The sequence below is a fragment of the Chrysemys picta genome, chromosome 15 (assembly GCF_011386835.1).
Source record: "Chrysemys picta bellii isolate R12L10 chromosome 15, ASM1138683v2, whole genome shotgun sequence".
NCBI lineage: Eukaryota > Metazoa > Chordata > Testudines > Emydidae > Chrysemys > Chrysemys picta.
The window spans coordinates 6,513,726-6,539,635 of NC_088805.1; the positions used below are offsets into that span (position 1 = coordinate 6,513,726).

The window sequence follows — 25,910 nt, forward strand, 5'->3', positions numbered from 1 at the left end:
AGAGCAGGTAATCATCAAGTGATCATCCCATCGCCCATTCCCAGCGTCTGGCAAACAGGGGCTAGGAACACCATCCCTGCCCATCCTGGATGCTGGACCTATCCTCCATGAGTTTATCTATTTCTGTTTTGAACCCTGTTATAGTCTTGGCCTTCACAACATCCTCTGGCAAAGAGTTCCACAGGTTGACTGCATTGTGTGAAGAAATACTTTCTTTTGTTAGTTTTAAACTTGCTTCCTATTCATTTCATTTGGTGACCCCTAGCTCTTGTGTTATGAGGAGTAAATAATACTTCCTAATTTACTTCCTCCACACCAGTCATGATTGTATAGACCTCAATCATATCCCCCCTTAGTTGTCTGTTTTCAAAGCTGAAAAGTCCCAGTCTTGTTAATCTCTCCTCATATGGCAGTCATTCCATACCTCTAATAATTTTTGTTGCCCTTTTCTGAACCTTTTCCAATTCCAATATATCTTTTTTTGAGATGGGGCAACCACATCTGCACACAGTATTCAGGATGTGGGCATACCATGGATTTATATAGAGGCAATATGATATTTTCTGTCTTATTCACTATCCCTTTCTTAATGATGCCCAACATTCTGTTCGCTTTTTTGACTGCTGTTGCACATTGAGTGGATGTTTTCGAGAACTATCCACAATGACTCCAAGATCTTTCTTGAGTGGTAACAGCTAATTTAGACCCCATCATTTTATATGTATAGTTGGGATTGTTAGCTCACATTTATAGAGTGGATCACCTCTTAATGGAAAAACTGTCCTGTGGACCTGACCTCCCCTCCCACTCCTGACCACAAGTACCAACCTCCCATCCATAATTGCTTAACATCCTCATAGTAACTGCAGCAATTGCTTGCCTTACCTAGAAATGTAATTTTAGGGACGTATATAACATATATTTAACTGGTTTCAGAGTAGCAGCCGTGTTAGTCTGTATCCGCAAAAAGAACAGGAGTACTTGTGGCACCTTAGAGACTAACAAATGTATTAGAGCATAAGCTTTCGTGGACTACAGCCCACTTTTAACTGTCCCAGTTGGAAAAAACTAGCCAGCACCAGGTGATGACTTCAGACAAACCAGCAAGTGCTCTGCAGGTCACCACTGGTCCACAGTGTGAGAAACTCTAGCTTAAACAATAGAAGTGGCTGCTTGATGGTCCTATATTGGAAGACTGAGAACTATTTAAACGTAAGCTCATTGGAACCAGAGCAGTCTTTTTCTTATGGGCTAAAGTAGTAGTAAAGCTACTGCTATAAATCGGTTGCAAGCAAACTGTTGGAGTGGCGTAACTGAACTTTGAATGTTGTTAAGATGCTGAAGCAAGAGGGAATGACACGTCAGCATATAGACCACTTTAATTTTTCATGGTCTCCAGCTTCCCACGTTACTTTCCAGAATGTACTGGACAGTATTTGTGTTCTACAAAAGGATGTTCCTTGCACAGTCATTTTGCAAGGTCAGGATAAGAAACCATGATTGTTAACCAGCTGGCCCTGAGCTTATCTGAGTTCTCTAGAGTTCTGTCCTGGATACATTGATCAGTTTGATGTGGAAGTCACAAATGTGGAAATAATGAAAAATTAACAAAACCCCAGAGTTTATTTGAAGTGTTAGCTAAGTTTCTTTGGCTACCCTGCAAAATGACCTGGACACTTCCTTTTCCTAAGAAACTAATAGCTTTCTAAGTGGGAAGCTCACCGCTCTTAATGTATTTTGTACTACTGAAATATACCTACAGAAAAAGTGGGGTGTGCCTCGTGTATAATATATGCAATGTCACCTAATGGTTAGAGCATGACCTTGGGACCCAAAGCTTCTAGTCCTATCTCTGCCAGTTGAAGAAGACACTTAACCACTCAATGAATCAGCTTACCACTCTGTAAAATGGGAATAACACTACTTCCCTCACAGGGCAATTGTGAAACTAACTTGGTGTATGTAAGATTTGTGTTCCTTGGACGGAAGATGCTCTAGTAGTGTAAAACGTTACTAATGTTGCTGCTATTATTTTCTATAGGAAGGAGAAAACAATGATAAATTCTTCACCCACCCCAAGAATGCCAAAGCACTGGCTGCCTACCTCTTTGTACACAATCACCTTTTCTACCTAATGGAGCTGATCACGGCACTGCTGCTCCTGCTGCTGTCCCTCTGCGAGGCCCCTGCTGTCCCCATTCTTCGCCTTGGCATCTATGTACGTAGTTCAGTCACAGAATGACGACGTGAGTGGATGGGCACAGAGAGAAGGCAGCAGCACCAGAAATACCATCTGGTTTGTTTAAGGGCATGGGGGGAGCAGAAGCAGTGTTGTTTTGCACTGGATATGGATAGAGCAGAATTCCTTTTCCATGAGATCAGGCTCACTCAGGTCAACGAGCAAGGCAGGACATATGTATGATGTTTTTAAAGGTCACCATCATCCCAGACCATACTACCCATGATGTATTCAAACAGAATCATTAGCAGCTCTTAGAATGCAAACATTTCAGATCTTTGTCCCCAGGTATGTTTGAGAAGAGCGTCCTAATCCCAGCTCTTGCTCAGATTCCTCCTGTAATGTGGACAAGTTGTTGAAGCTCTGTGCCTCAGTTTCCCAAGGTTTATAATGGATATAAAGATATTTACTTTGCTTCTCCGTGTGTGTGAGAATTCATTTTAAAGTGCTTTGAAGCTTTATGGTTAGATTTTTTTCAGAGGCCCAGCCTCCCTTTCGGTGGGTGTAGCGTGTCTGCAAAAATGAATTGACTGCAAATCAGATGACTTTGTGGCTACAGATCAGATAGTGAGAAGTGCAAGCACTCTGATTTCTGAGTGCAGCCTGCACCTGCAAACAGAGAAGCTGACCCTAACAATTAAGTGCTAAGGGTTATTACCATGGTTGTTCAGAGTGCTATTTGTGATCATAACTTTTTCATATATGCAAGCTCTTATTCCCATACTGCATTGGGAGCTATATGCCAGACTTGGATCTTTAAAAAAAAAGCCATTTCTTAGTTACAGATGTGCAAAAAGTGTACTGAGGTAATTACATGGAAATAAATACTTATCACACATCAGTAGCTCATCAAAAATGTCAAAATAGTTTTCATTCCCTTTTTTTTTTCCACACATTATTTCTGGGATAACACCAAACAGAAAACATTTCAATCAAAGGTAACCCTTGTTAGAGAAAATGCTAAGTGATAGGAGGCTGGATTTTTCCAAAGTGCTCAGCAGCTGTTGTCAACTAATGCTGAACATTAATCTAACCCTTAGAAGATTAGTGCCAGGCTAACTTTAAGAATGTTTAAAAGACCGAGGACTGTTTATTCTGATGGTGCAGATGTTTTCAATATATATTCAGGTCTTCTATCTGTAGAAAAAGCCTGACTGCTACAAAGCAGAGGTTTGTTACAGAAGTCACGAGCTTCTTAAGAAGGGAGGGTAAAACTGGTTTCTGGAACCAGTGGAAATGAGAGGTAAAATTTATGGGTGGTCTGATTGCAGATCCATGCCACCCTGGAGCTCTTTGCGTTAGTGGTTGTGGTCTTTGAACTTTCTATGAAGATGAGATGGATGGGCTTCTACACCTATATCAGACACAAAAGAACCATGGTTAAGGTAAGCTGCCTGCCCCACTGCCTGTCTGCCTTCAGTATTATTTCTCCTTCAATGTCTTCTGTAACCAAAGAACCAGAAGAAATATTGGGCGATTAAATATAGGGCATTTATTGAGTTGTCTCCCAACTTCCATCTGATATTACGTGACTATTGTCCATGTCTGAATTTTGGGGTTCTTTTCACCTCCTTAAAATCTCTTTCCCTGGTTATCACGGTCACAAAACTCTGCAACACAGCCGGTATCCCTGTGTACTATCTATGAACTTTCACAACTTTTGTTTCCTCCGCTCCACGAACGCTATTCCGTTGTCTGGCTGTTGGGAAATGGCATAAGAGTAATGCAGGCCATGCTTTCTCTGTCTGTGCCTGAACACTACAACTCTGCTCTTTTGCTTTTCTCTAGACGGGCTGTCAAACTTACAGTTCAGCCAACTTTAAGAAGATTTTTGTCTCACTAATCGGGAATGGGGAGGGAAGAAGAGGAAGTTACCTTTGTAATGCTGATCACTTCCCCTTTTTTCCCCTCCTTGCAGACCTGTGTGCTGTTAGTGCAGTTTGTAGAAGCAATAGTGGTTTTGGTACGTCAGACCTCGCACGTCCGGATAACAAGAGCTTTGCGGTGTATCTTCTTGGTGGACTGTCGCTACTGTGGAGCGGTCAGAAGGTGACTGGCTACCTGGCCGACTGGCTGATTCCTGCAGTCATGGCTGAGAAGGAGATCAAACTAAAGCTTTGTGGTTGTCCAGGCCTTATTCATAGAGACTTCATATTTACCCTGGAGATGTGTGAGAAAGCAGAATAGTAGCAAGGCAGTCTCGGAAATGTTACTGTACCTTTGAATTCTTGTGTTTTGGCCCTATTGGGAGGCAGTATGTCTTAACCCTGCAGAAAGAAATTGACATGGTGAAACTTGTATCACATGCATTACCTAAATACTGACTGCAAAGAAACTAAATATGCCTTGGAAAATGACTAGATGTTCTGGGGACAGTGTAGCATTGTACTGCTGCATGGGAGACCTGGGTCTAGGGAATGAGTTTGAGATTGTTATTTCTCAGAGCTAACAGAACTTAACAATGTGCTAGAAATCCTGAGCATTCCATTCCCAATCATTGAAGTGAGAGATGGAAAAAGACTGACTAGATTCTCCAGTTTAACGGCTTGCCAATGTAGAATTGATCCATCCTCACTTTCTGGTGCACATGCACAGGTTGCAGTTTTAAAATATGGAGTAAATGTTTCCTCCTTTTCAGAAACCTGCGACAGATCTTCCAGTCTCTCCCTCCTTTCATTGACATCCTCCTCCTCCTCCTTTTCTTCATGGTGATTTTTGCCATCCTAGGTAAGTTGCCTTTGTGAAGAGTTAAGCTATCTGCTTTCTTGTATGGTATCTTGCAATAATTATTGTCTATGTGGCACAAAAGAGCAGGGGGGGATGTAAAGCTGAATGGACATAAGATGTCTTGACAAGGGCTTCACTTCCTTTCTGTCTGATTCATTTCATAATTAGCTGGGAGGTGAGGGCAGGTGAAGAGTTGGAAAACATAGGAATCAGGGATTTCAGCCCCGTAAGTTAACATCACAAGTGACAAGGGAAATAGGGAACTTTGCTAAAAGGAGTTCTTGTATGCTTTGTGTGCGACTTCCAAGTTCTGCTTAATCAACTTCAGTCTGCAAGTTCAATTTAAACTTCTGAAAATTACTGTCTGTACTGTGCCTTGTACAATGCCACCCTCCGAGAGTCTCAGAGAATTTGCTTTCCAGAGGGGTCATTTGAATGCATGTTGATAAGTACAAGGAGTCTACAGTATCGGAACTGGCACTGTGTAGCGTATACAATACCTTTTCACCTTCATGGTATTGGAGAGCTAAACAGTTGTGTGACTAAGTATGCCAAGGATGGTGAGCTTTTGGCACACAGTGCCTCTTCTGCAAAACAGTCACTGCCCAGCCTAAGGGTCAGCCAGTGTGACCAAGCTTTCAGCATGCCAGGTCTTCAGTCAAATCATGGGACTTTGTTAAATGAAAGAATGCTCTCTGGGTCTCTTGACCCTTTGTAGCACTAGCTGGGAAAGGATATGAGGGGATCTTCAACTATGGGGGCAGGTGCCAAATCTGTGGACTGAAGAACCTCTTGCTGTTTTGGAGAAGGAGAGAGAGTAGGGGAGAAAAGGGAATAAGAAGAGCGGGAAGGAGAGAGGAAGCAGAAGTTTGAGAAAGGGAAGAGAGAATAAAACCAATCAAGATGGAATAAAATCAGTAATGAAAGAGGAAAAAAGAGGAAAGGAATGGCAGATCAGGAAGAAAGGATTCACAAACCCAAATCCTGCTGTCTTCTGCAGAAGCATGTTAGTGCTGGTGACAAGGGCATGGGACACCTTTTTCTGTCCCTCAGCCACCTTCTCTCCTGATATCCTCAGTCTCTCATCTTCCATGCTGCTCCTTATGTTTAGAACAATGTTCCAGATTAATCTGGGATGGGGACTGTGGGCTGATTCTCACATCTTCTTGTCCTTTACAATTATATAAAAATGTGTGTACAATGCTACCAAATTAGGATTCCCCACTCACTTGCACCCATTTAGCATAGGTATAAATGTTGACACGAGGTGCAGTGGAGAATGAGGTCCTATATCTTCATCCTCTCTAAAGCACTGTGCACATGCATTATGCTGCATACAGATATTAAATAACAGAGTATTTAGCTGATGTTCTGGAGTTTTATAGCCACGATTTGAGGATAAGGGACTCTTTTTGTTATTTTGTTGCTTGAAATTAAATGTCCCTTTTTTTTTTCTTCCCCTTCCCATTTCCTTCTTCCATTTCTCTAGGTTTTTATCTGTTTTCCTCTAACCACTCAGATCCTGTAAGTAAACAACAAATTCTTCAGACTTAGCTTTTTAAGACCCATTTGGTTATCTTGAAAACCAAATTCAAATAGTCTGTATATGGGATAGATACTGTTTTTCTCCTGAATGGATTGTCTCTGGGGGTGCAGTTTTAATTGGAGTTAGCAATAAGAAGGGCAGAGGGCCATGACTGACCATTTATTTTTTTAACGTAGTTAACCAAGGATCAGACCCCAATGGGAAACAGTAAATGATGTCCCCTCAATGTCAGGAAATCCAAAAGGGGACACTACATTTGTCACCCCCTCTTCTTGATGTCTCAATCCAATCAGGGCAAGCCACATCTTCCCCTACCCGCAACTGCATATATAGTGCAGTGCATGACACTGTGGGCTGGCGCATGATGTGCCTTGCTGCCCTGCTATTAGTGTTTCTGCCTGGATAGGTAAGTGAATATCCCCAATAAAGAGTTGTGATCCCAGCACAGCTGCTGGCAACCTCTTGTGATACACCAAAACTGGGACACTTGATCACAGGTCTAAGGAAAATAGTACCTTTCCATCCCAAGTGGGAGGCAGTTGGGTCTGCAGTGAAAGAGTGGTCTAAGAAACCCTATTCTCGTCCTCCCAACCTATGGGGGCCTTACTGCTCAAAGCCAGAGGTTCCAGCTGCCAAGTCTGACCACAGGGTGATGAAAGTATTGGGAGTAACCTACAGGAATGTGCAGACAAGCTTTAATTTTTTAACTCTTCACATGCCACACCTTTCTGTTTGCCTACAGAAGGGGCATGCAATAACATGTCAAGAGCTACTAAGAGAGGTCAGGAAATTAGTTAAGGAATTATAACCTTGACCGTGTCAATGTGGGGCTGGTTTGTATTTGTTTTCTCTTTCAGTATTTCAATACCTTAGAGAACAGCCTTGTGAATCTCTTTGTTCTTCTGACCACTTCAAAGTAAGTCCATGCTTCCTTTTACTGGGACTCCCTCCCTTCCCCTCACCCCTGGAAAAAGTCTCTCACGGCAAATCTTTTATTTGTGAAACCTCTGGGTCTGCAGATGTGACCTCTTCTTCATCGCATGAGAGCAGTGTTTCCTAATGGGGAACCTGTACTTCACTGCAGCCTAATGTTCAATGACCTGCGTCGAAGGAACTGCTGTAGTTCACCCTTAAGTATTATGAAGCCAGTAAAGGGGAAGGATGGACTCATTGTTAAGGCACAAGTCTAAGAATACAGAGGTCTGAGTTATGCTCCTTTGTCTGCCTCTAACACACTATACAGGCATGGGGAAGTCACTTCACCTCTCTGCCTCTTTTTCCCATCTGTAAAATGGGCATAATGATGCTTGTGCATTTTCTAGGACGATTGTGAGGATTAATTAACTTGAAATCCTTGGAATAAGATCTCTGTGAAACTGCAAAATATTACTGTTGATTAAAACACAAAATATCTATGGTTTATTTATAAGTCCCTATTGCCCATCAAACTTTGGGGATGTTTAGGGATACATAATTTTCACTGCATTTCAAACTCTTGCAGCGAATGTATAGGTTCATAATGTGTATATTGTGTATAGCTACATAGTCTGCATAACCATATGAGGATGTTGATTTGTGTATGCATATACACAGTTCCTGTACATAGTATGATCATCTAGTCAGTGTGAAACGTTGCATGAATGAGACTATTGTGGCTGTTAATAAGTTGGCTTGTATCTTTTGGGGGGTAGTTTCCCTGATGTGATGATGCCATCTTACTCCCGGAACCCCTGGTCCTGTGTCTTCTTCATAGTGTACCTCTCCATTGAGCTCTACTTCATTATGAACTTGGTACGTTTCTTACTGCAGCAGGGACTCCCCTTCCTCTCATTTGGTTATTGCAGTAGAGTTCTTCACCTGTCACAATGGTTTGGTAATAGTGCCTGTTATCTTTTGTGTTGTAATGACAGGGTCTATCTGATTAAAAACAATTAGCCCTCTTCCCCCTGTTCTCCTGAGCTTACTGTCCGGTATGAACAGGCACTATACAAACTTCTTTATGTGCCTCTCATTAATGGTAATAGGAGCTGTGTAGCCAAATACATTTTTAAAATGGTGCATAGGTAACTGTGGGTGTGTGCTCTTGTTAATCCTTTGGTGTCCAGGTTGCTTAGAGATTCTTATTAACTCTACTATACCTTGCATTAGCACAGCACTTAGCAAAATCCATCCTGCTGGTATCTTTTGTGCCTCTCTGTGGTGCTTATTCATAAGTGTCCAGACGCCATGTGGCAAAAGAGGCCATATGCTGTAACGATCAAAGCCTGACTTCCGCTTTGTCTCATCTGTTTCTTTTCAGCTTCTTGCTGTGGTGTTTGACACGTTCAGTGATATTGAAAAGAGGAAGTTCAAGTCCCTGCTGCTGCACAAACGCACAGCCATACAACACGCCTACCGCCTGCTTGTCAGCAAGCAGGTAGGGGAGATTCGTATATGTGCAAGAAATACTCAGCCTGTGTCACTGGAAGCTGTCACTGACCCCCACCAGTAGCACGTCAGAAGAAATTGAGTGTTTAAAGAGGTGGTGTTCCACCAGCAGTAATTGATGACAATGTTCAGTGTGACAAAAACCTGAAGGGTTCAGTAGATACAGGACGGCTAAGTGACAGCTAAAGGGAATGTTAAGCCTAGAAATATATTTTGCAGGTTGTACACATGCAGGGAGAAGAGGGATGATTTAGCATGGTGAATTAAGTGTATAACGAAGAGTAATGGAATGAAATTGAAACAGGAAAGCGTAGGTTAAAGTATCCGGGCAGTAAGCTCGGTTAGGCTGTGGAGCAGTTTCCCAAGGGAAGTGGTGGAAGCCCTGTTGCTTGGCACTTAAACTGGACAGAACTTCAGTGCAAGATTGTTCTCTGTTCTTCCACTAACCAGGAGACCAAGCAGAGGAGCTAATCCCAGGAAACTTTTCCTCTATCTAGGTTCTAGAGCAGTGGTTCCCAAACTGGGGTTCACGAACCCCTGGGGGTTCGCAGAACATTACAGGGGGTTCCCCAGAAAAATTTCACTAATGGCGGACAGGACCCCAGGCATTGGAGACATCGGGTGGGACCCGGTTGCAGGGCAGACACCCCGAGCCCCATGGAGAGCGGGGGCCAGGCAGTTGGGGCTGGCAGCCCGAGTCCCAGCGGTCAGCGGGGGAGCTGGCAGCCCGAACCCCAGCGCTCCCCACGCAGGGCTGGCAGCCCGAGCCCCAGGGAGAGCAGGGCCAGGCAGTTGGGGCTGGCAGCCCGAGTCCCGGCGGTCAGCGGGGGAGCTGGCAGCCCGAACCCCAGCGCTCCCCATGCAGGGCTGGCAGCCCGAGCCCCAGGGAGAGCAGGGCCAGGCAGTTGGGGCTGGCAGCCCGAGCCCCAGGGAAAGCAGGGCCAGGCAGTTGGGGCATCCATCACACTGAGGAAATTTAAACTTAAATCCCTGAAAATATTCATTTTTAGGAGGGGGTTCACGAGATTTCACAATTTAGTGAAAGAGGTTCGTGAGCTGTTAAAGTTTGGGAAACACTTTTCTAGAGTAATAAGTAAGTGTGTGCCTTCTAGAGGTGGTAGTAACGGCATCTTATCCTGACATTTAAATCTTGCTTAGAAGCAGTCATAAGAGAGAATTATATGTTCCTATATGGCCTATATGTTCCTGTGCTTCCTCCTACAGCATCACTTATGGCAACTCCTTTCTGTGTTTCTAGAGACCATCTGGTATCTCCTTCAAGCAGTTTGAAGGGCTGATGCGGTTTTATAAGCCTCGGATGTGCGCCAGAGAACGTTATCTAACTTTCAAAGCACTGAATCAAAACAATACAGCTTTAGTCAGGTAGGATGCTGCTGCTGTAACCTAGAAAAGGGGCAGCATTTTATAGGATTCATGACACTCTGGGTCCATACCATATGTCCGAGGGAATGGTGTGGCTTATCAAGGAAAATCAATCCCAGAATGCAGGCTTAGATGCAGTCTGGGGTTGGGGAACACTTCTGGGATTCTTGCCTCCTTGGGCTATTGGAGGTGAACCTGGGCTTGAAAGGGGTGTCGAAGTGATAATCCCCTGCTGCTTTATGATCTGCCGGTCAATGGGTGGCTTTCCCTTCTGCCCCGTTGGAGAGACAGTACTGCGATGACAGCCATTAAGCAGAGGGAGATAGGTGAAAGACAGAGGTCCTTGGAAACAGAGGACCCTATTTGGACATGAGACCCAAAGAAAGGAGAACTTCTGCACATGCAATGCAACTTTAGCTTAACACTTCCCAGTTAACCGGCAATTGGTTACGTCTCCTGGCATTTCACAAAAGCATCACTCTCCTGGAGTTCCAAAAACACCGCAGAACCCTGCATTAAGAGTCGGAGTAATTATTGCTGAATCATGCTGGTGGGTGGGTCCAGTTAACTCCAACCTGGATATAAAGAGATGAGTGCGTCTGTGGGCGAGAGAGACCTAGAATGATAGGACAAGGAAACCCCAAAGGGAAACTCGAGGCATAGCTAAGCCTGGGGTGGAATATTAGGGTGACGCTAATGTGGTTGTAGATAATGGTTTTCATTTCCCAATAAAACTAAACCCCCAGGAAGGGAGCGAATCTGGATGCTAGTTCAGCACCTGTGTGCTCTGTTGAGGATGGGATAGGGACCAAGAGTCAGATTGTTAAGGATGTTTAGGTGCCTAAAGGTGCAACTAGGCACCAAGTAAGATTGTTGTTTTTTTTTTTTTTTCCAAATCTGCATCTTTAGGTATCTAAACACCTTTAAAAATCTAGCCCAGGCTGATTGTCAGTCATTTTTACTTCATGTGCTTACAGGGTTCTCTCATCTCATATCTTTGCACCAGTTTTATTGTTGCTCAAAAGTTTAAAACTACCTCTTTAAAACAACCAACCAAAACCTAGCAGGAAAGGAATAGTTAGTAGTAAATGAGGGATTAAGATGTGCTTCCAGGGTGGTTCAGGTCCAATTATTTGTAAATGGCATTTTACAAACCACACAATTGATCACCCAGTTATCAGCCAGGAGGCTTATGCAAACCTTAATATTGGTGACATCGTACCTTATTTATTTATTTACTTGCATGCACTACATGCATATAAACACTGCCCCTAAGAGCTTACAATATAAGTGAAATCCTGGTTCCATTGAAGTCCATAGCAAAACTCTCTGAGTTCAGTGGAGCCAAGATTTCACCCTAAGACTGTATCAGTCTTTGTCAGGCTTTGCTGCAGAAATGTGGTAACCTTTACTATCTCCTAAGGCCCACTTGCGTTTAGGAAAACCTGTGACACAAACAATGGATGAGCTGAATGTTGATTTTTCATACAGTTTGAACAAAGAGTTAACGAGAAATTAAGGGAACTTCTCCTGAAAAGAAGGTCTGGCATGGAAAATATTCTCCCTCTCCCACAATCAGGTGACACAGTTAGGCACTTGATACACTTAAATAGTGAAACATTTGGTACCCATGATGGCAAAATTCAAATACCACTGGGATTTGATCTGATTCACCCTTTTATCTTTCTCTCTTACAGCCTAAAGGATTTCTACCATTTCTATGAAGTTGTTGGCTTAAAATGGAAGGCAAGTGTTAAATGGAGGAGAGAAGGGGATGAGGACTGGAGGGAAGTTTATGGAGAGAAGGTGAAGGAGAAATAAAGACTATGTGGAACAAGACCGAAATGACCTGGGGAGAAGATGGGTCTTGCTTCATTTTCTTATGGATGTAATTTTGACCTACTTTGATAAATCTCTGCTCATACTTCCCGCTGATCAGGTCTGTTCCACTTCCAGGCAAAACGAAACCGCGAGCACTGGTTTGATGACCTTCCACGGACAGCGTTTCTTATATTTAAAGGTAACTTGCTGTATGGCTCACTTGATGATTACCCTGTTCTGTTCATTCCCTTTGAAGCATCTGGCATTGGCCACTGTCTGAAGACGGGATGCTGAGCTAGATGGACCATTGGTCTGACCCAGTCTGGCCGTTCTTATGGTCTTATGTTTTAAATTCAACATGTTTTAAATTCAAGCATGTACCTGTTCGAAAACCATCTCTTTTCAAAAAAAGAGGCCTTCTGAAAGAACACATTCTCTGTACATTACCCCAAGCATAAATACAGTAACAGTCTAAATACTCCAGATAACCTGCTGAGACGGGCACAGTTGCTAACTGCTGAGCCACTCAAAAGGCACGGTATTCTGGCCTGTTGGACGAGGGCATCTGTCACATAAATATATATTCTGTGCACTGACCCGGAAACCAACTTTATAAAATAAGGAAAGCTTCTTAGCAAATACCTTGAGCCCACCCACTGCTGGATGCGTCTTCTGGTACAGCATGCAGGGGAGTCTGATGCAGTGGTCCAGCTTGCTAGGACTGGCCGAGTGGAGGAGATCGGTTTCTCAGTATCTGAAGCTGCAGCTCTCCTCCAACAGCAGCGGGCTGTGGAGTGGATTTGCAGTCTCCGAGGGGTTGCTGGTCTTCGTAATCTCTGGTGGATGCAGCATTTGCACAGAGCATGTGCAGCTGCTGTAAAGGAGAAAATAGAGGTTATAATGTGGCCTAGATACAGCTTTAAACGTAATATATCCTCTACATGCCACTGTTGCAAATGTCCCACTTTTTCCTTACCCGTTTGTATCCCTGGATAAGTGGGGATTTTTTTTTTTTTTTTAATATATATGTAGGTTAGTGAGGGACAACTAGCCTGAACCAAGGATAGCGCAGGCAGCTACTGGTACAAGGTCCCTATGCAGCTGTGCTAATGCACTTTAGCCCGGAGTTAGAACGCTTCCACTGTTCCAGGACTGGGCGGTGACTGACATCTCCATTTGAACTGTGCACTAGTTTCAAGATGTGGGCAAATTTGGAACTGCAGTAGGGTGAGAACTGTCACATCACTATCACTTGAGTTCTAGGTCAGGATTTGAACTCCAGGCATAAGAAGTGAAAGATATGTAAGTGCACTATTGCCCACTGTGCTATCTAGACCCTGTGCTGAGAATGGATATGAAAAATGAGCCCAATTAATGTCAGGGTGGTCATTAAATAGATACGGAGGAAGAAGAGGGAGTATTTGGTACACGTGTGAGTTTATTTTTAAATATTTTTTGTAATGAACATCTATTTGTTTGTAATATTTCCCTTTTTCATACAGGCATTAACATCCTGGTGAAGTCCCGAGCATTCCAGTATGCCATGTGTAAGTGTGAAAAACAAAACCTCATGATTTTACCTACTCAGCTCTCTGTTCTTCAGGGCGGGCATTCTCTCGGTGTTTGTACACTGCCTAGTGCAATGGAACCTGAGCTGTGATTGGAGCCACAATAATTCCTGTGCTTCTCTGCCATCAGGGAAGGAGTTCATGTGCGTGTGGGATTCTCATAAGGACTAGTTTGTACATTATTTTGAAGTGTGTTTTATGGGACTGGGTTCTTCAGAAGCTGGCTCTTCCATCCTGGTGCATTTCAGAGGGTGCATGATTACACTTCACATGCTTTCAGTTTTGACACTGCAGCGGAGGATGCTGATGAAAGGACCTGACTTGACACACAATGCTCCCGTGGTTTGCTGCACTTCAGAAAGTGCAAACAGCTTAATTCCAAGGGGTATTGCTTGGAGTTTGTACTAAGCAGAGCAGCCGAATTGCTGTCCAGCTTCTCTAGAGAGGAGGGCATGTTTGACTCCTGGTCCCACTTGTTACGCTAATCTCTGACTTTGATTTTTATTCTGTAAGAGAAGTGCCCTTTTTGCTGATTATGATGGTAGGATGAAGGAAGGAGTGAAGGAGAGTTCCTACATCTTGGATCCTCTGAGTCCCAGTGGCTTAATGGTGGGCGCTACAAGCGGGCCTGTAGGAGCTTTGTGATGGTGCTGTATCCTTCCCGCCTAGGAGCTATGTACGGTCCTGGAACAATCCTGCAGAGGTGGAAAGAAACTGGAATATAGAAGTAATTCTAGGGCAATGTAGGGAATAATGTACCAGGAAAAATAACTCTATGTTAGACTGAGATTCAACAATACACTTTTTTTCTTCTGAGGATCTCAAAGCATTGTACATAGGTGGATAAATTATTATACTCATTTAATATACTGGGAAACTGAAGCACAGAATGTAGGGGGCTTTACCAGTGAATGGGATGTGTAACCTTGGGAGGGTTGGAAACAGAACTTGGATCTTCTGATGCCTAGTCCTGTGCCCTAACCATTAGACCACACTGCCTAAAAGTTTAGAAAATAACATCTGATTATCCAGCGACTTTTCATTGCAGCAGTGTATTTTGTTTTCCAGATACTGTGGTAGCTGTGAATGGGATCTGGATTCTAATTCAAACCTTCATGCTGCAAGGTAGGATATACATGGTTCATTTCTTGACTTGTCGTCTTCCATAAGTTTGATCAACCCTCTGAGAAGGCGCTGTTTCTGTGCCTTGCAGGTGGGAACTTCTTCCCCAGAGATGTCCCGTGGAGTTACATCGTCTTCCTCACGAGTAAGTTGCTGCACCAGACCAACACTGCTTTGTTCCATTACAGCTGCGGAAGGGTATATTGGGGTTTCTCAGTTGCGCATTTTAGTCATTCAAGGGCTTAAAGTATCCATTTCCTTGGAAGCCATTTTTCTCAGTGCCTGGATCTGAACAGATTTTATTGGCCTTGCTTGCTTGTAAGAAGTGCCTCTGGTAAACTTGGTGTGCTGAAAAGGGAACCTCTTGTACCCCTGCTATCTATGTAATGAGATGCATCTAAATGGGAATGTAGTTCTGACTCAGCCCCTAGTAACATTGCCCCAAAACCACACACCCATCTGGTCTTCCATTTTCACCCCCAACCATAAGCTGTTGGGCATTTACTGACCCCCATCCACAACTCACGTTACTGTCAGTGCAGACTGGACACATTGCATAGCCCTCTTGGTAGAATTACCATATTGAAAGCACATCTCGAACCAAGACCCTATTTATTTCCTGCTCTGTTAATTGTTGTTTTGTGGAATCATCTTCCCTTAATTATTTTTACCTGGAATCTCCTTCCATTTCCCTCCATGGTACTGCCACTCCCTACCTTTGAGTCTGAGCAGTCCTCCTTCCATTTTGGAGATGGTGACTCTTTTGAGTCTGTCAGCACCACTTCAGACAAATCAGAGGAGCTCTTGAGAGAGCAGTATACTGCTGCCCCTCCCACAGAGGCTGACTGTACTGTCTTCTAGCACCCCTGAACAGAACAAGGCAAGAGTGAGCCTGACCTTAGATCCTTCTATGCCAGTGTGTTGCTCTGCCATGGAACTCATTACTTATCCAAGTTAGTTCATCCTCTCCTATAAGTGCTGTTTGTTTTTCACTGCTGCTGCTGAGCAATTCTACTGAAGCAGAGCTAAAGCTGTTAATAAGTAGAGCTGACAATTGCGATAAAGGTGACTTTGGGAGAATCCAAATACCTGTTTGCTAACCTCTCACTTAACTGCATGGAGAGCTCTGTGGCTACAATTGCCAGCAGAGGAGTTGTCAGAAAAGTTGGAGTTAGAGAAAATGTCCATTGTTTGTTTTATGAGGATGTGGTGACTTTTTTGTTTCCCCTGGGGCTGTCCTAATTAGTGACCTCACATAAAGTCAGACAATGAAATATTGACAAATTTTATAGTGCTTGTATGCTAATGCAAAAAGTCTAAATACTAACGAGTGAACTTGAGTGCCTGGTATTAAATGAGGATATTGATAGAATAGGCATCACAGAAACGTGGTGGAACAAACAATCATCAGTGGGACACACAATACTAGGGTACAAAATATATAGGAATGACCGAGTAGGTTGTGCTGGGGTGCGTGGCACTGTATGTGAAAGAAAGCATGGAGTCAAATATAGTAAAAATCTGAAATGAATCCGACAGTACCATAGAATTTTTGTGGATAGAAATTCCATGCTTGAATAATAAGAGTATACCAGTCAGAATATACTACTGACCATCTGACCAGGATGGTGACGCTGATTGTGAAATATTCAGGGAGGTTAGAGAGGCTACAGAAACAGAAAATCCAAAAATAATGGGGGATTTCATTTATCCCTATATTGACTGGGGTTCATGTCACCTCAGGATTGGGTGCAGAGATAAAATTTCTAGGCATTATTAATGACTGTTTCTTGGAGCAGATAGTCCTGAGACCCACAAGGGGAGAGGCAATTCTTGATTTAGTCCTAAGTGAGCACAGCATCTGGTCCAAGAAGTGACTATAACTGAACCACTCAGTAATAATGTTCATAATGTAATTACATTTAACATCCTTGTAGGGAGGAAAATACCAGAGGAACCCACCACAGTAGCATTTAACTTCAAAAAGGAGAACTAAACAAAAATGAGGCTAGTTAAATGGAAATTAGAAGGAACAGTCACAAGTGTGAGCTGCCTGCAAGCTGCATGGAAACTTTTTAAAAATACCGTAATAGAGGGTCAAACTAAATATTTCCTCCCCCCACGCACCCCACCCTCCCCCAAAAAGAAGGTAACAGGAACAAGAAAAGCCGCCATGGCTAAACAACATACTAAAAAAGGTGGTTGGTTACAAAAAGACATCTTTTAAAAACTGGAAGTCAGATCCTACTGAGAAAAATAGAAAGGAGTCTAAACACTGACAAGTCAAGTGTAAAAGTTTAATTAGGCAGGCCAAGAAAGAACTTGAAGAGCAGCTAGCAAAAACCCCAAAACTAACAAAAAAAAATTCTTTAAGTACATTAGAAGTAGGAAGCCTACCAACAAGGGCCATTGGATGATTGAGGGCCACTGGACAATCAAGGTGCTAAAGGAGCAGTCAAGGAAGCCAAGGACATTGCAGAGAAGCTAAATAAATTTCTTGCATCGGTCTTCGCTGCAAAGGATGTAAGGGGGATTCCTACACCTGAGCAGTTCTTTTTAGATGACCGATCTGAGGAACTGTCTCAGCTTGTGGTATCTATAGAGGACATTTTGGAAGAAATTGATAAATTAAACAATAATAAGTCACCAGGACCAGATAGGATTCACCCAAGAGTTCTGCAATTTCACATCTGAGTTCCTTCCGAACTACTAACTGTGGTATGTAACCTATCACTTAAATCAGTCTCTGTAGCAGGTGACTGGCAGATAGCTAATGTAATGCTGATGGTCTTTTTTTAAAGGCTCCAAAGGCAATCCTGGCAATTACAGGCCAATGAGCCTAACTTAAGTGCCAGGCAAATTGATTGAAACTATAGTAAAGAACAGAATGATCAGACACCTAAATGAACACAATATGTTGGAGAAGAGCCAACACGACTTTTGTAAAGGGAAATCGTGCTTGTCTTAGAATTCTTTGAGGGTGTCAGCAAACGTGAACAAGGGTGACCCAGTGGATGTAATATACTTGGACTTTCAGAAAGCCTTTGACAAGGTCCCTCACCAAAGGCTCTTAAGCAAAATAGGCAATAATGGGATAAGAGCTAAGGTCCTCTCATGATCATTAATTGGTTAGGATACAGGACACAAGAGTAGGAATAAATGGTCAATTTTCATAGTGGAGAGAGATAAATAATAGGTTCTCCCAAGGATCTGTACTAGGACCAGTGCTGTTCAACATATTCATAAATGATTTGGAAAGGGGAGTGAACAGTGAGGTGGCAAAGTTTGCGATGACACACAATTATTCAGGATAGTTAAGTCCAAAACCGAGTTTCTGTATGAAGAGAGATTAAAAAGACTGGGACAGTTCAGTTTAGAAAAGATTTATGGGGGAGATGATAGAAGTCTATAAAATCATGACTGGTGTGGAGAAAGTCAATAAGGAAGTGTTTTTACCCTTTCATATAACACGTGACTCAGGATCACCCAATGAAATTAATAGGCATCAAGTTTAAAACAAACTTAAGGAAGTACTTCTTCACATAATGCACAGTCAACCTATGAAACTTGTTGCCAGGGGATGTTGTGAAAGCCAAAAGTAGAACTGGGTTCAAAAAGGAATTCAATAAGCTCATGGAGAATAGGTCTATCAATGGCTGTTAGCCAAGATGGTTAGGTACACAACCCCTTGCTCTGGGTGTCCATAAACCTCTGACTGCCAGAAGCTGGAGATGGATAACTCAAAAATTGCCCTGTTTGTCCATTCCCTCTGAAGTATCTGGTCTGGCCGTTGTTGGAAGACAGGATATTGGGCTAGATGGATAGTTGGTCTGACCAAATATGGCCGTTCTTATGTTTTTATTCCCAGATGTATAGAAATACTTTGATCACTGAACTGTTGCCTGATGTCATAATGTCCTACTAATTCAAGAACTTCACAGAGTGCCCTCGTGGCAGTGTATGAAACAAACAGCCTTCCTCCACCCTGTTTGAAAATATCTCCCATGGTCCAATGAGCTCATAGATTTGATTCTTTATTACATTCCATTGAGGTTAAATTGGGCAAGTATGTGGGAGTGAGTATGTGCCCTGAAGTTCCTCTGGATGACTGATTGGTCTTTCTTATAGGCACTCACTCCTGTCCAGAGATCTGAATGTTTGGCACAATAGCTAAGGGAGAAGTTAGTGATCTAGAAGAGAAGTGGGGCCCACTTATCATCCCCTTGAGGATAAACATGAAGGAAGGGAATGGGAGCTTATTAAACCTACAGTCAACAAACCTACATGTTTAAGCTGCACATAAGGAATGGTTATGGTGTGGCTCATTTAAGGGTTGATATTAGATTCTCTCTTGTTTTGCAGTCTATGGGGTAGAGCTGCTCCTGAAAACCACTGGCCTGGGACCCATTGAGTATCTGTCTTCTGGATGGAATCTGTAAGTGTGCTGCTTGTGAACAGTGAATGGGGGCTGGAGGCATAACACCCAGAGCTGTTGTGCTAACCGGCATTGCATCAGTGTCACTTGAGCAATCTGAATTTGAATCAGCTGAATTTGGTGGGGATCTAATGAGAGAGAACTCAGAATTGCAGGATTTGAGGGGTATGGTGATAGTTGCTGGGATATAGTTGCCTTCTTTCAAAAATGGCCTTAGGCGATAGATTAGAAAACTTTATTTCAATAGAGATTCTGCAGGAAATTCCAGTACCCCTCCACTTTTCCCTTTGTCTTCTTTTGAACTAGAGTGCCATGAGCACTCTGCCCCCTCGCAAGGCTAAACCGGGCCATTTCTGCTCTCCCTCTTCCTTTTCCAGCTTTGATTTTTCAGTCACCCTGTTTGCATTTCTGGGTCTCCTGGCGCTGGCATTTAACATGGAGCCATTCTACTTCATCGTCGTCCTGCGACCCCTTCAACTGCTCAGGTGAGACAGAAAAGGCATATGGGGAATGGGAAAATAACCAAAACAGCAGAGTATCGGGGGTAGCCATGTTAGTCTGAATCCAGAAAAACAACAAGGAGTCCGGTGGCACCTTAAAGACTAACAGGTTTTTTTGCGGCATAACCTTTTGTGAGTAAAAACCCTCACTTCTTCAGATGAACCTGAAGAAGTGAGATTTTTTTTACCCATGAAAGCTTATGCCCAAATAAATCTGTTAGTCTTTAAGGTGCCACCGGACTCCTTGTTTTCAAAGCAGCAGAGAGAGGGAGGGTTTTTTTTTTTTTTTTTTTTTTCCCCCTTCAACCCAATCCAGGGCTCAGCTCACTGGCAGGACCCAACTGGGAGGGTTGCATGGTTACGTGACTGTATCACAAAGGAACGGAACCCTATATGGGTAATGAGATTATCTTGAGTTATGGGAATTAATTATGACAAACTTCAGAAGGGATATTAAAGCTCATGCTTCAGGGCTTAACCCAGCCTCTGTTCAAATCCTATGTGCAGAGCGCTGTAGCTCCCAGAAATGCCAATCACTGAGGCAAATTGTTGTCTACTGGTTAGAGCAGGTTGCATGAGTTCTCTTCCCAGTTCTGATACTTGCAGTGACACCTTGATCAAGTAATTTAACCTCTGTCCCTCAGTTAAATGGGTATGATAATGTCTGCCTCACAAGGTTTTTGTAAAGATTCATTCATCTTTGTAGAGTGCTTTGAGATCATCAAATGTAAGTTCCATAGAAGGGCAAAGTGTTCTTTTATTAAAGATGGACTTATATCTAGTTCTTATATAGCACTTTTCATCAGTTGATTGCAAAGTGCTTTACAGAGAAGGTCAGTATCATTGTATCATCCTCATTTTACAGATGGGCAAACTAAGGCCCAAAGAAGAGACATGACTTGCCCAAGATCAACCAGGAAGCCTGGCAGAGCTGGGAATAGAACCTGGGTCTCCTGAGTTCCAGTCCAATTCTCTGTTCACTAGGTCACACTGTCTAGGATCCCTACTGGCTAATGGAGCACACATAAGGATTTAAAAAAAATGGGTTAATTACATTTTAAAATAAACCATTTTCTTCTGTACTCACCTGCCAAAGCCTGCACTCAGACGTCTGTTTTTCTCTTGTAATGGTTGATGTGTGAGGAATGCAGCTTTCTCCCATTGATTGTTGCAGGAAAAGAACAGATAACTGAGCTTGTGTCTTGGTAAGTGAGCTCACCTTTAAAATGTGTTCTGTAAATGTCAAGCGTACGCGTGTTATTGATGTAGGAGCCCACCATTGATAAATGTCATTATTTATGCATGATGCTTTATCGGTAAAACACTGTCCTTGTCCTAAGAAGCATAATCCTGCAAATGCTTATTCATAGACCTTGTCCTTCATCACATGAGACAGTGGGGCTTACTCACAGGAGTAAAGACTATTTGAGTAAAGATGGTCTGGATCAGGAACTGAGAGGCCTTACCTGACCACTTTTAATGTGCCTAAAGTCTAAATATCCCAACCAAGTGAAGGGAGGCAGTTGGACCTAGTGGATAGAGAGACCTGGGTTCTGTGTCTGATTCTGTCGCTGACTTGCTGTGTGACCTGGGCAAATCACTTCCTCTGCCCTGTTCCTCAGTTTCCCCATATGTTAAATAGGGATAATGATACAGACCTCCTATGTGAAGTGCTTTGAGATCTACTGATGGAAAAGAGCGATGATATTCTCCTGTCCCACTCCACCTCTGGGGAAATTTATTGGTGAATAATGGAAGTGCAAAATAATTCATAGATTCCAAGGCCAGAAGGGACCATTGTGATCATCTAGTCTGACCTCCTGTATTACACAGGCCATAGAAATTTCCCAAAATAATTCCTAGAGCAGATCCTTTTAAGAAAACATCCAGTCTTGATTTAAAAGTTGGTAGTGGGGGAGAATCCACCACGATCTTTGGTAAGTTGGTCCAATGATTAATTACCCTCACTGTTAAAAATGTTATGCTGTATTTCAGATCCAAATTTGTCTAGCTTCAATTTCCAGCCATTGGATCATGTTTTATTTTTTTCTGCTATCAGTACTTCCCTGGCTAAATGCAGGTGTACAGTCCCCAGATTCTCATGTAGTAGTGTCACAGCGAGGAAAGTGCATGGTTGGTGGTCTACTTTGGTGCAGCCTCCATATGGACCCTGGCTGAACCTATATTCAAAATGCTTCTCTCGTGGCCTTGTTTTGCTTGTACATGCTGCTTGTCTTTATGCAGCTAATAACAAAACAGGAAGGAATTGTCCTCGTGTAAGTAACCACTGGCTTTTCATCCCTGCTTCAGGCTCTTTAAACTGAAGAAGCGCTACAGGAATGTCCTGGACACAATGTTTGAGTTATTCCCCAGGATGGCCAGGTATTGCACAGCCCTCCTTGGAGGGGGAAAAATGGACCACATCCCAAAGAAGCGTGTACTAATATGGCTCTGCCATTTCCAGGGTAATGAATACCTGGGCTGGGGTCAGAGTAGAAGCGATCACTTTTTTTTTTCTTTGCAGTGCAACACAAAGAAATACATAAAGAGCTCTCCAGCACACTAGGCCTAATACCTGATTCACATTAACCCCTTTGCTCCTGAGCACAAGGGCAACCCCACTGTGGCACTTGTTTGGTTTTTAAGTGATGATGGTTTTTGTGCAAAGAAGGTTTCACAAAGGAGATGTGAATATACCCAGGGTTGCCTCATGTCCTTGGTACAATAGGGGACCAGACGGGTTACGATTATTGCGAAGTGATGTGGAATGCCCGTTTAATTAGTCACTGAGATAAGGAGCCATTGTCCATGTATGACATCACAGTATCTTATTCCCCTGCTGCAGAACTAGCTAGGTGTTCAGACATGTTAACCAGCTAGGCCTATTTCTGAAGCTGTTCTGACATCACTGCTGATGGTCAAGGAAACAAAGAGGATAGAGCGATGTTGGCTTGTGCTTCATTAGAGAAACTGGGTGGTGGGGAGGGGGAATAAATATTTAATGGCAAGGAGCAAGTCTGTAAGGAAAGAAGGTTCTCTTCAGGTTTCTCAGAGCTTATTTCTCACCAAGGGCGTGGTACAGACCTCCATAACTCTCGACTTTTAAAACTAGTTGAGACAAACACTGCGCATGTTCCATAGGCAACAAAACAGCATTGCAGGGAGGTGGTCTAGATGCTACACTGGGGTTTACTGTCGATGGTAGAGATGGAAAACTGCTTAGAGAACAGCCAGTCTGAGTGACTTGGCTTTTTTCTCTGTCCTACCAACTGGTGAATAACAGAATTAGGCTGTCTCTACACTGCACACCTTACAACGGCGCTACAGCCGCACAACTGTAAGGCATGCAATTTAGCCACTCTGTCACCAGGAGAGAGCTCTCCTGACGACAAAATAAAATCACCCCAAACAAAGGGCGGTAGCTTCATTGGCCGGAGAGCATCTCCCGCCGACAAAGCGCTGCCCACACTGGTGCTTTTCATCGTTAAAACTTTTGTCATTCAGGGGTGGATGAGGGTTTTTGGGGGGGTTTTTTCACACCCTTGAGGGACAAAGGTTTTAATGATGAAGGTGCAGTGTAGACAAGGCCTTACTTTTGTTTCTCTCTCCTCCAGCTTGGGCTTAACCCTGCTTATCTTCTACTACTCCTTCGCCATTGTCGGCATGGAATTCTTCTCTGGGGTTGTCTACCCAAACTGCTGCAAGTGAGTACCCAGCAACCACCTTCCTCTGAAATGGCCTTGTTAATAGCCTGGTTCAATGCCAACCCAGGAACATTGTGTCTCATATCTGTATTTTCCTATCAAGAAAAGGCCAGTGGATGTATGTTTACTGAGAGTGGTTGGTCTGAATTGGGATTCCCAGTAAAAGGGAGACTTACCACTTCTCTCGCTGAGACTCAGGGCAATGATCTTTACTTACAGTTTGAGAAGGGAGAGGGGTAGCAATGTGCTAGTTGGTAGTGCTGAGTATTTGAATCACTGCTTGAAGCAGCTGGGCTGGGATGCTTGCTGTATAATGGCACCACAGCAAAGCACCCATGTAGTATGTGCGATGCTGCAGTGCCTGTCAGAGGTACCACTTTAAAGAACGGCATTCAAAATGCAGCAAGTGTTGGCAAGAAGGAAAAATAGCTTCCCTGCCCACAGGTCTCTAAGCATGCTGGTGTCTGTCAGCACCTGTAGCTTTGCACGTTTTTCCAGAGCACCTCTCATTGTATGTTTGCCCTGGCTTCTCTAATCAGCACGAGTACAGTTGCAGATGCCTATCGCTGGGTGAATCACACGGTTGGAAACAAGACAGTGGTGGAAGAAGGTTACTACTATCTGAACAACTTTGACAACATTTTGAACAGCTTTGGTAAGAGGGATATTTACATGTTGGTTCTTATCCAAGATAATTGTTGACCATACTCCTCGCATCTACTGCTGCCGAATGCAGAATGATCCTGTGTGGATTTGGTGCTTATGTAGGGGTGAGACTCTTAACATAGCTTGCATGACACCTGTCCGTGCTTCCGTCTAGTCCCCAGAATTCTACCAATGCATGTCAGTCCTGGCCCACAGTACCCCTTCCCCCTGCCCGCCCACATGTGGCTCTGCCAAATGACCTGCAGACCCCTGCCCTGGATCCCTAACAGAGTTCTGCTTATACTATACACCTCACACCTGCCGCAGCATCCCTTTCCTGTCCTGGGTTCTGCTGCTGGCTAACTGAATCCAACTGCGTGGTGAACTTCCAAGGTAAACATATCCTGGAGACCAGCATGAAACCTGCCGACTTCTTTTGACATGTGATCTGAACCAGTCTTGTATCCATGTTTCCAGAGATGAATAAAGAGCAACTCCACTACCCTGCTGAGCCTCTAACACTGATCTTGTCATTCTCTGGGGGTTTTTTTTTTTTCTTCTGATTTTAAACATGAGTCAGGCCTGCAGGAGGAGGATGGTGGTGATTTATTTATTTGTTTTCTTTGTGGATCTCTCCAGCGTCTTGCTTAGCGTGGACTGGCATGGCAGACTCTGGTTCCACTAAGAAATGTGGGCCAAACTGTGCTCTCTGTTATACCATTATAACTCTAGAGTCACTCCACTGTCATCAGTAGGGTGACTTCAGATTAACTGCAGTGTAAGTGAGAGCAGAATCTGTCTCCCGTCATCAGCACTCAAGTATTTCGTTCTCTGTCTATAGTGAAATGAGGTGTCTTATGAAGAAAATGGGAGAAAGCGTGTAATAGGGGAAACTGAGGCATTGAAATGACTTTGAAACAGGTCAGGCTGGCTAAAGCACTTCTTGGTTTGTCCTTTCTGTCTCCATACAGTTACGCTGTTTGAGTTGACAGTTGTCAATGATTGGTACATCATCATGGTACGTAGATCTTGGGGTACTTAAATGTAGTCAGCACCAGGGCTGTGTCATCAATTCTTCATCACTCTGCAGGGCAAGATTCTCTTTAGCACAGATCCTTTTTCATCACTCTGCTGGAGAATGGCCAGCTTTGGCTGACATGGGTGGGATGAGAGGGTGGCACTGTTAGCTGCCTGCCAGGAGCTGTCTGCCCCAGTAACATCACTCGGGGATTCTGACAGACTGGTTGCCACTGGCTGGCTCGGCGCTGTACCTTTTGGCTCTTGTACAGCATGTAACCGCTATTGAGCAATTCTGAATGGTTTAGGGAGAAGATGGAAGATTCTGAATGCTGCCCTTCTACTTCATGTATTTCTCAATGAGGTTTCTCATCAGTCTTCTGATTTCTTCTCTCCTCCTCCCTGTCTCCTCTTCCCCCCCCTCCCACCTTGCCATGTCTGCTGGTTGAATGACTGCCATTTTCTGTAATGCTGTTGAGGAAATCTGCATTAGGAGTAACCTCAGGATCCCTGATCCAATGAATTCTGAATGCATTATGGCAGACCTGCTGTACCTTCGGTGTAAGGGTGTTAGTGACCGCACTCTTCAAGCACCTCTGTACTATAGCTTGTTGTCCCAGGCACCATGCTGTATATTGTTAGCTAGATATGTTGGGAGACCGCTATCTCTACACTGTTCAGTAGCACTCATCACCATTGTGTGAGTATTTACACATCAAAGTACTATATGGGGATCTGTGTTCAATCCTTTAGGGCAAGGGCTTCAGGGCCAGCTG

At 43.5% G+C, this 25,910-nt stretch overlaps 1 protein-coding gene across 7 annotated transcripts in view; it reads left to right on the forward strand.

Moving 5' to 3' along the window:
• The window catches only part of TPCN1 (two pore segment channel 1), a 61,513-nt gene that overhangs the window by 26,569 nt on the left and 9,034 nt on the right, over positions 1-25,910 (forward strand). For all 7 annotated transcript variants that reach the window (XM_065568271.1, XM_065568269.1, XM_065568272.1 and 4 more), the window contains 20 exons: positions 2,042-2,218; positions 3,511-3,624; positions 4,158-4,288; positions 4,878-4,966; positions 6,456-6,490; positions 7,370-7,428; positions 8,204-8,303; positions 8,812-8,928; positions 10,198-10,322; positions 12,020-12,068; positions 12,279-12,342; positions 13,646-13,690; positions 14,780-14,836; positions 14,925-14,978; positions 19,196-19,268; positions 19,646-19,753; positions 22,079-22,150; positions 23,383-23,472; positions 24,012-24,127; positions 25,089-25,135. In XM_065568271.1, coding sequence (XP_065424343.1) covers positions 2,042-2,218; positions 3,511-3,624; positions 4,158-4,288; positions 4,878-4,966; positions 6,456-6,490; positions 7,370-7,428; positions 8,204-8,303; positions 8,812-8,928; positions 10,198-10,322; positions 12,020-12,068; positions 12,279-12,342; positions 13,646-13,690; positions 14,780-14,836; positions 14,925-14,978; positions 19,196-19,268; positions 19,646-19,753; positions 22,079-22,150; positions 23,383-23,472; positions 24,012-24,127; positions 25,089-25,135 — 1,722 coding nt within the window. The remainder of the gene's footprint in view (positions 1-2,041; positions 2,219-3,510; positions 3,625-4,157; positions 4,289-4,877; positions 4,967-6,455; positions 6,491-7,369; positions 7,429-8,203; positions 8,304-8,811; positions 8,929-10,197; positions 10,323-12,019; positions 12,069-12,278; positions 12,343-13,645; positions 13,691-14,779; positions 14,837-14,924; positions 14,979-19,195; positions 19,269-19,645; positions 19,754-22,078; positions 22,151-23,382; positions 23,473-24,011; positions 24,128-25,088; positions 25,136-25,910) is intronic.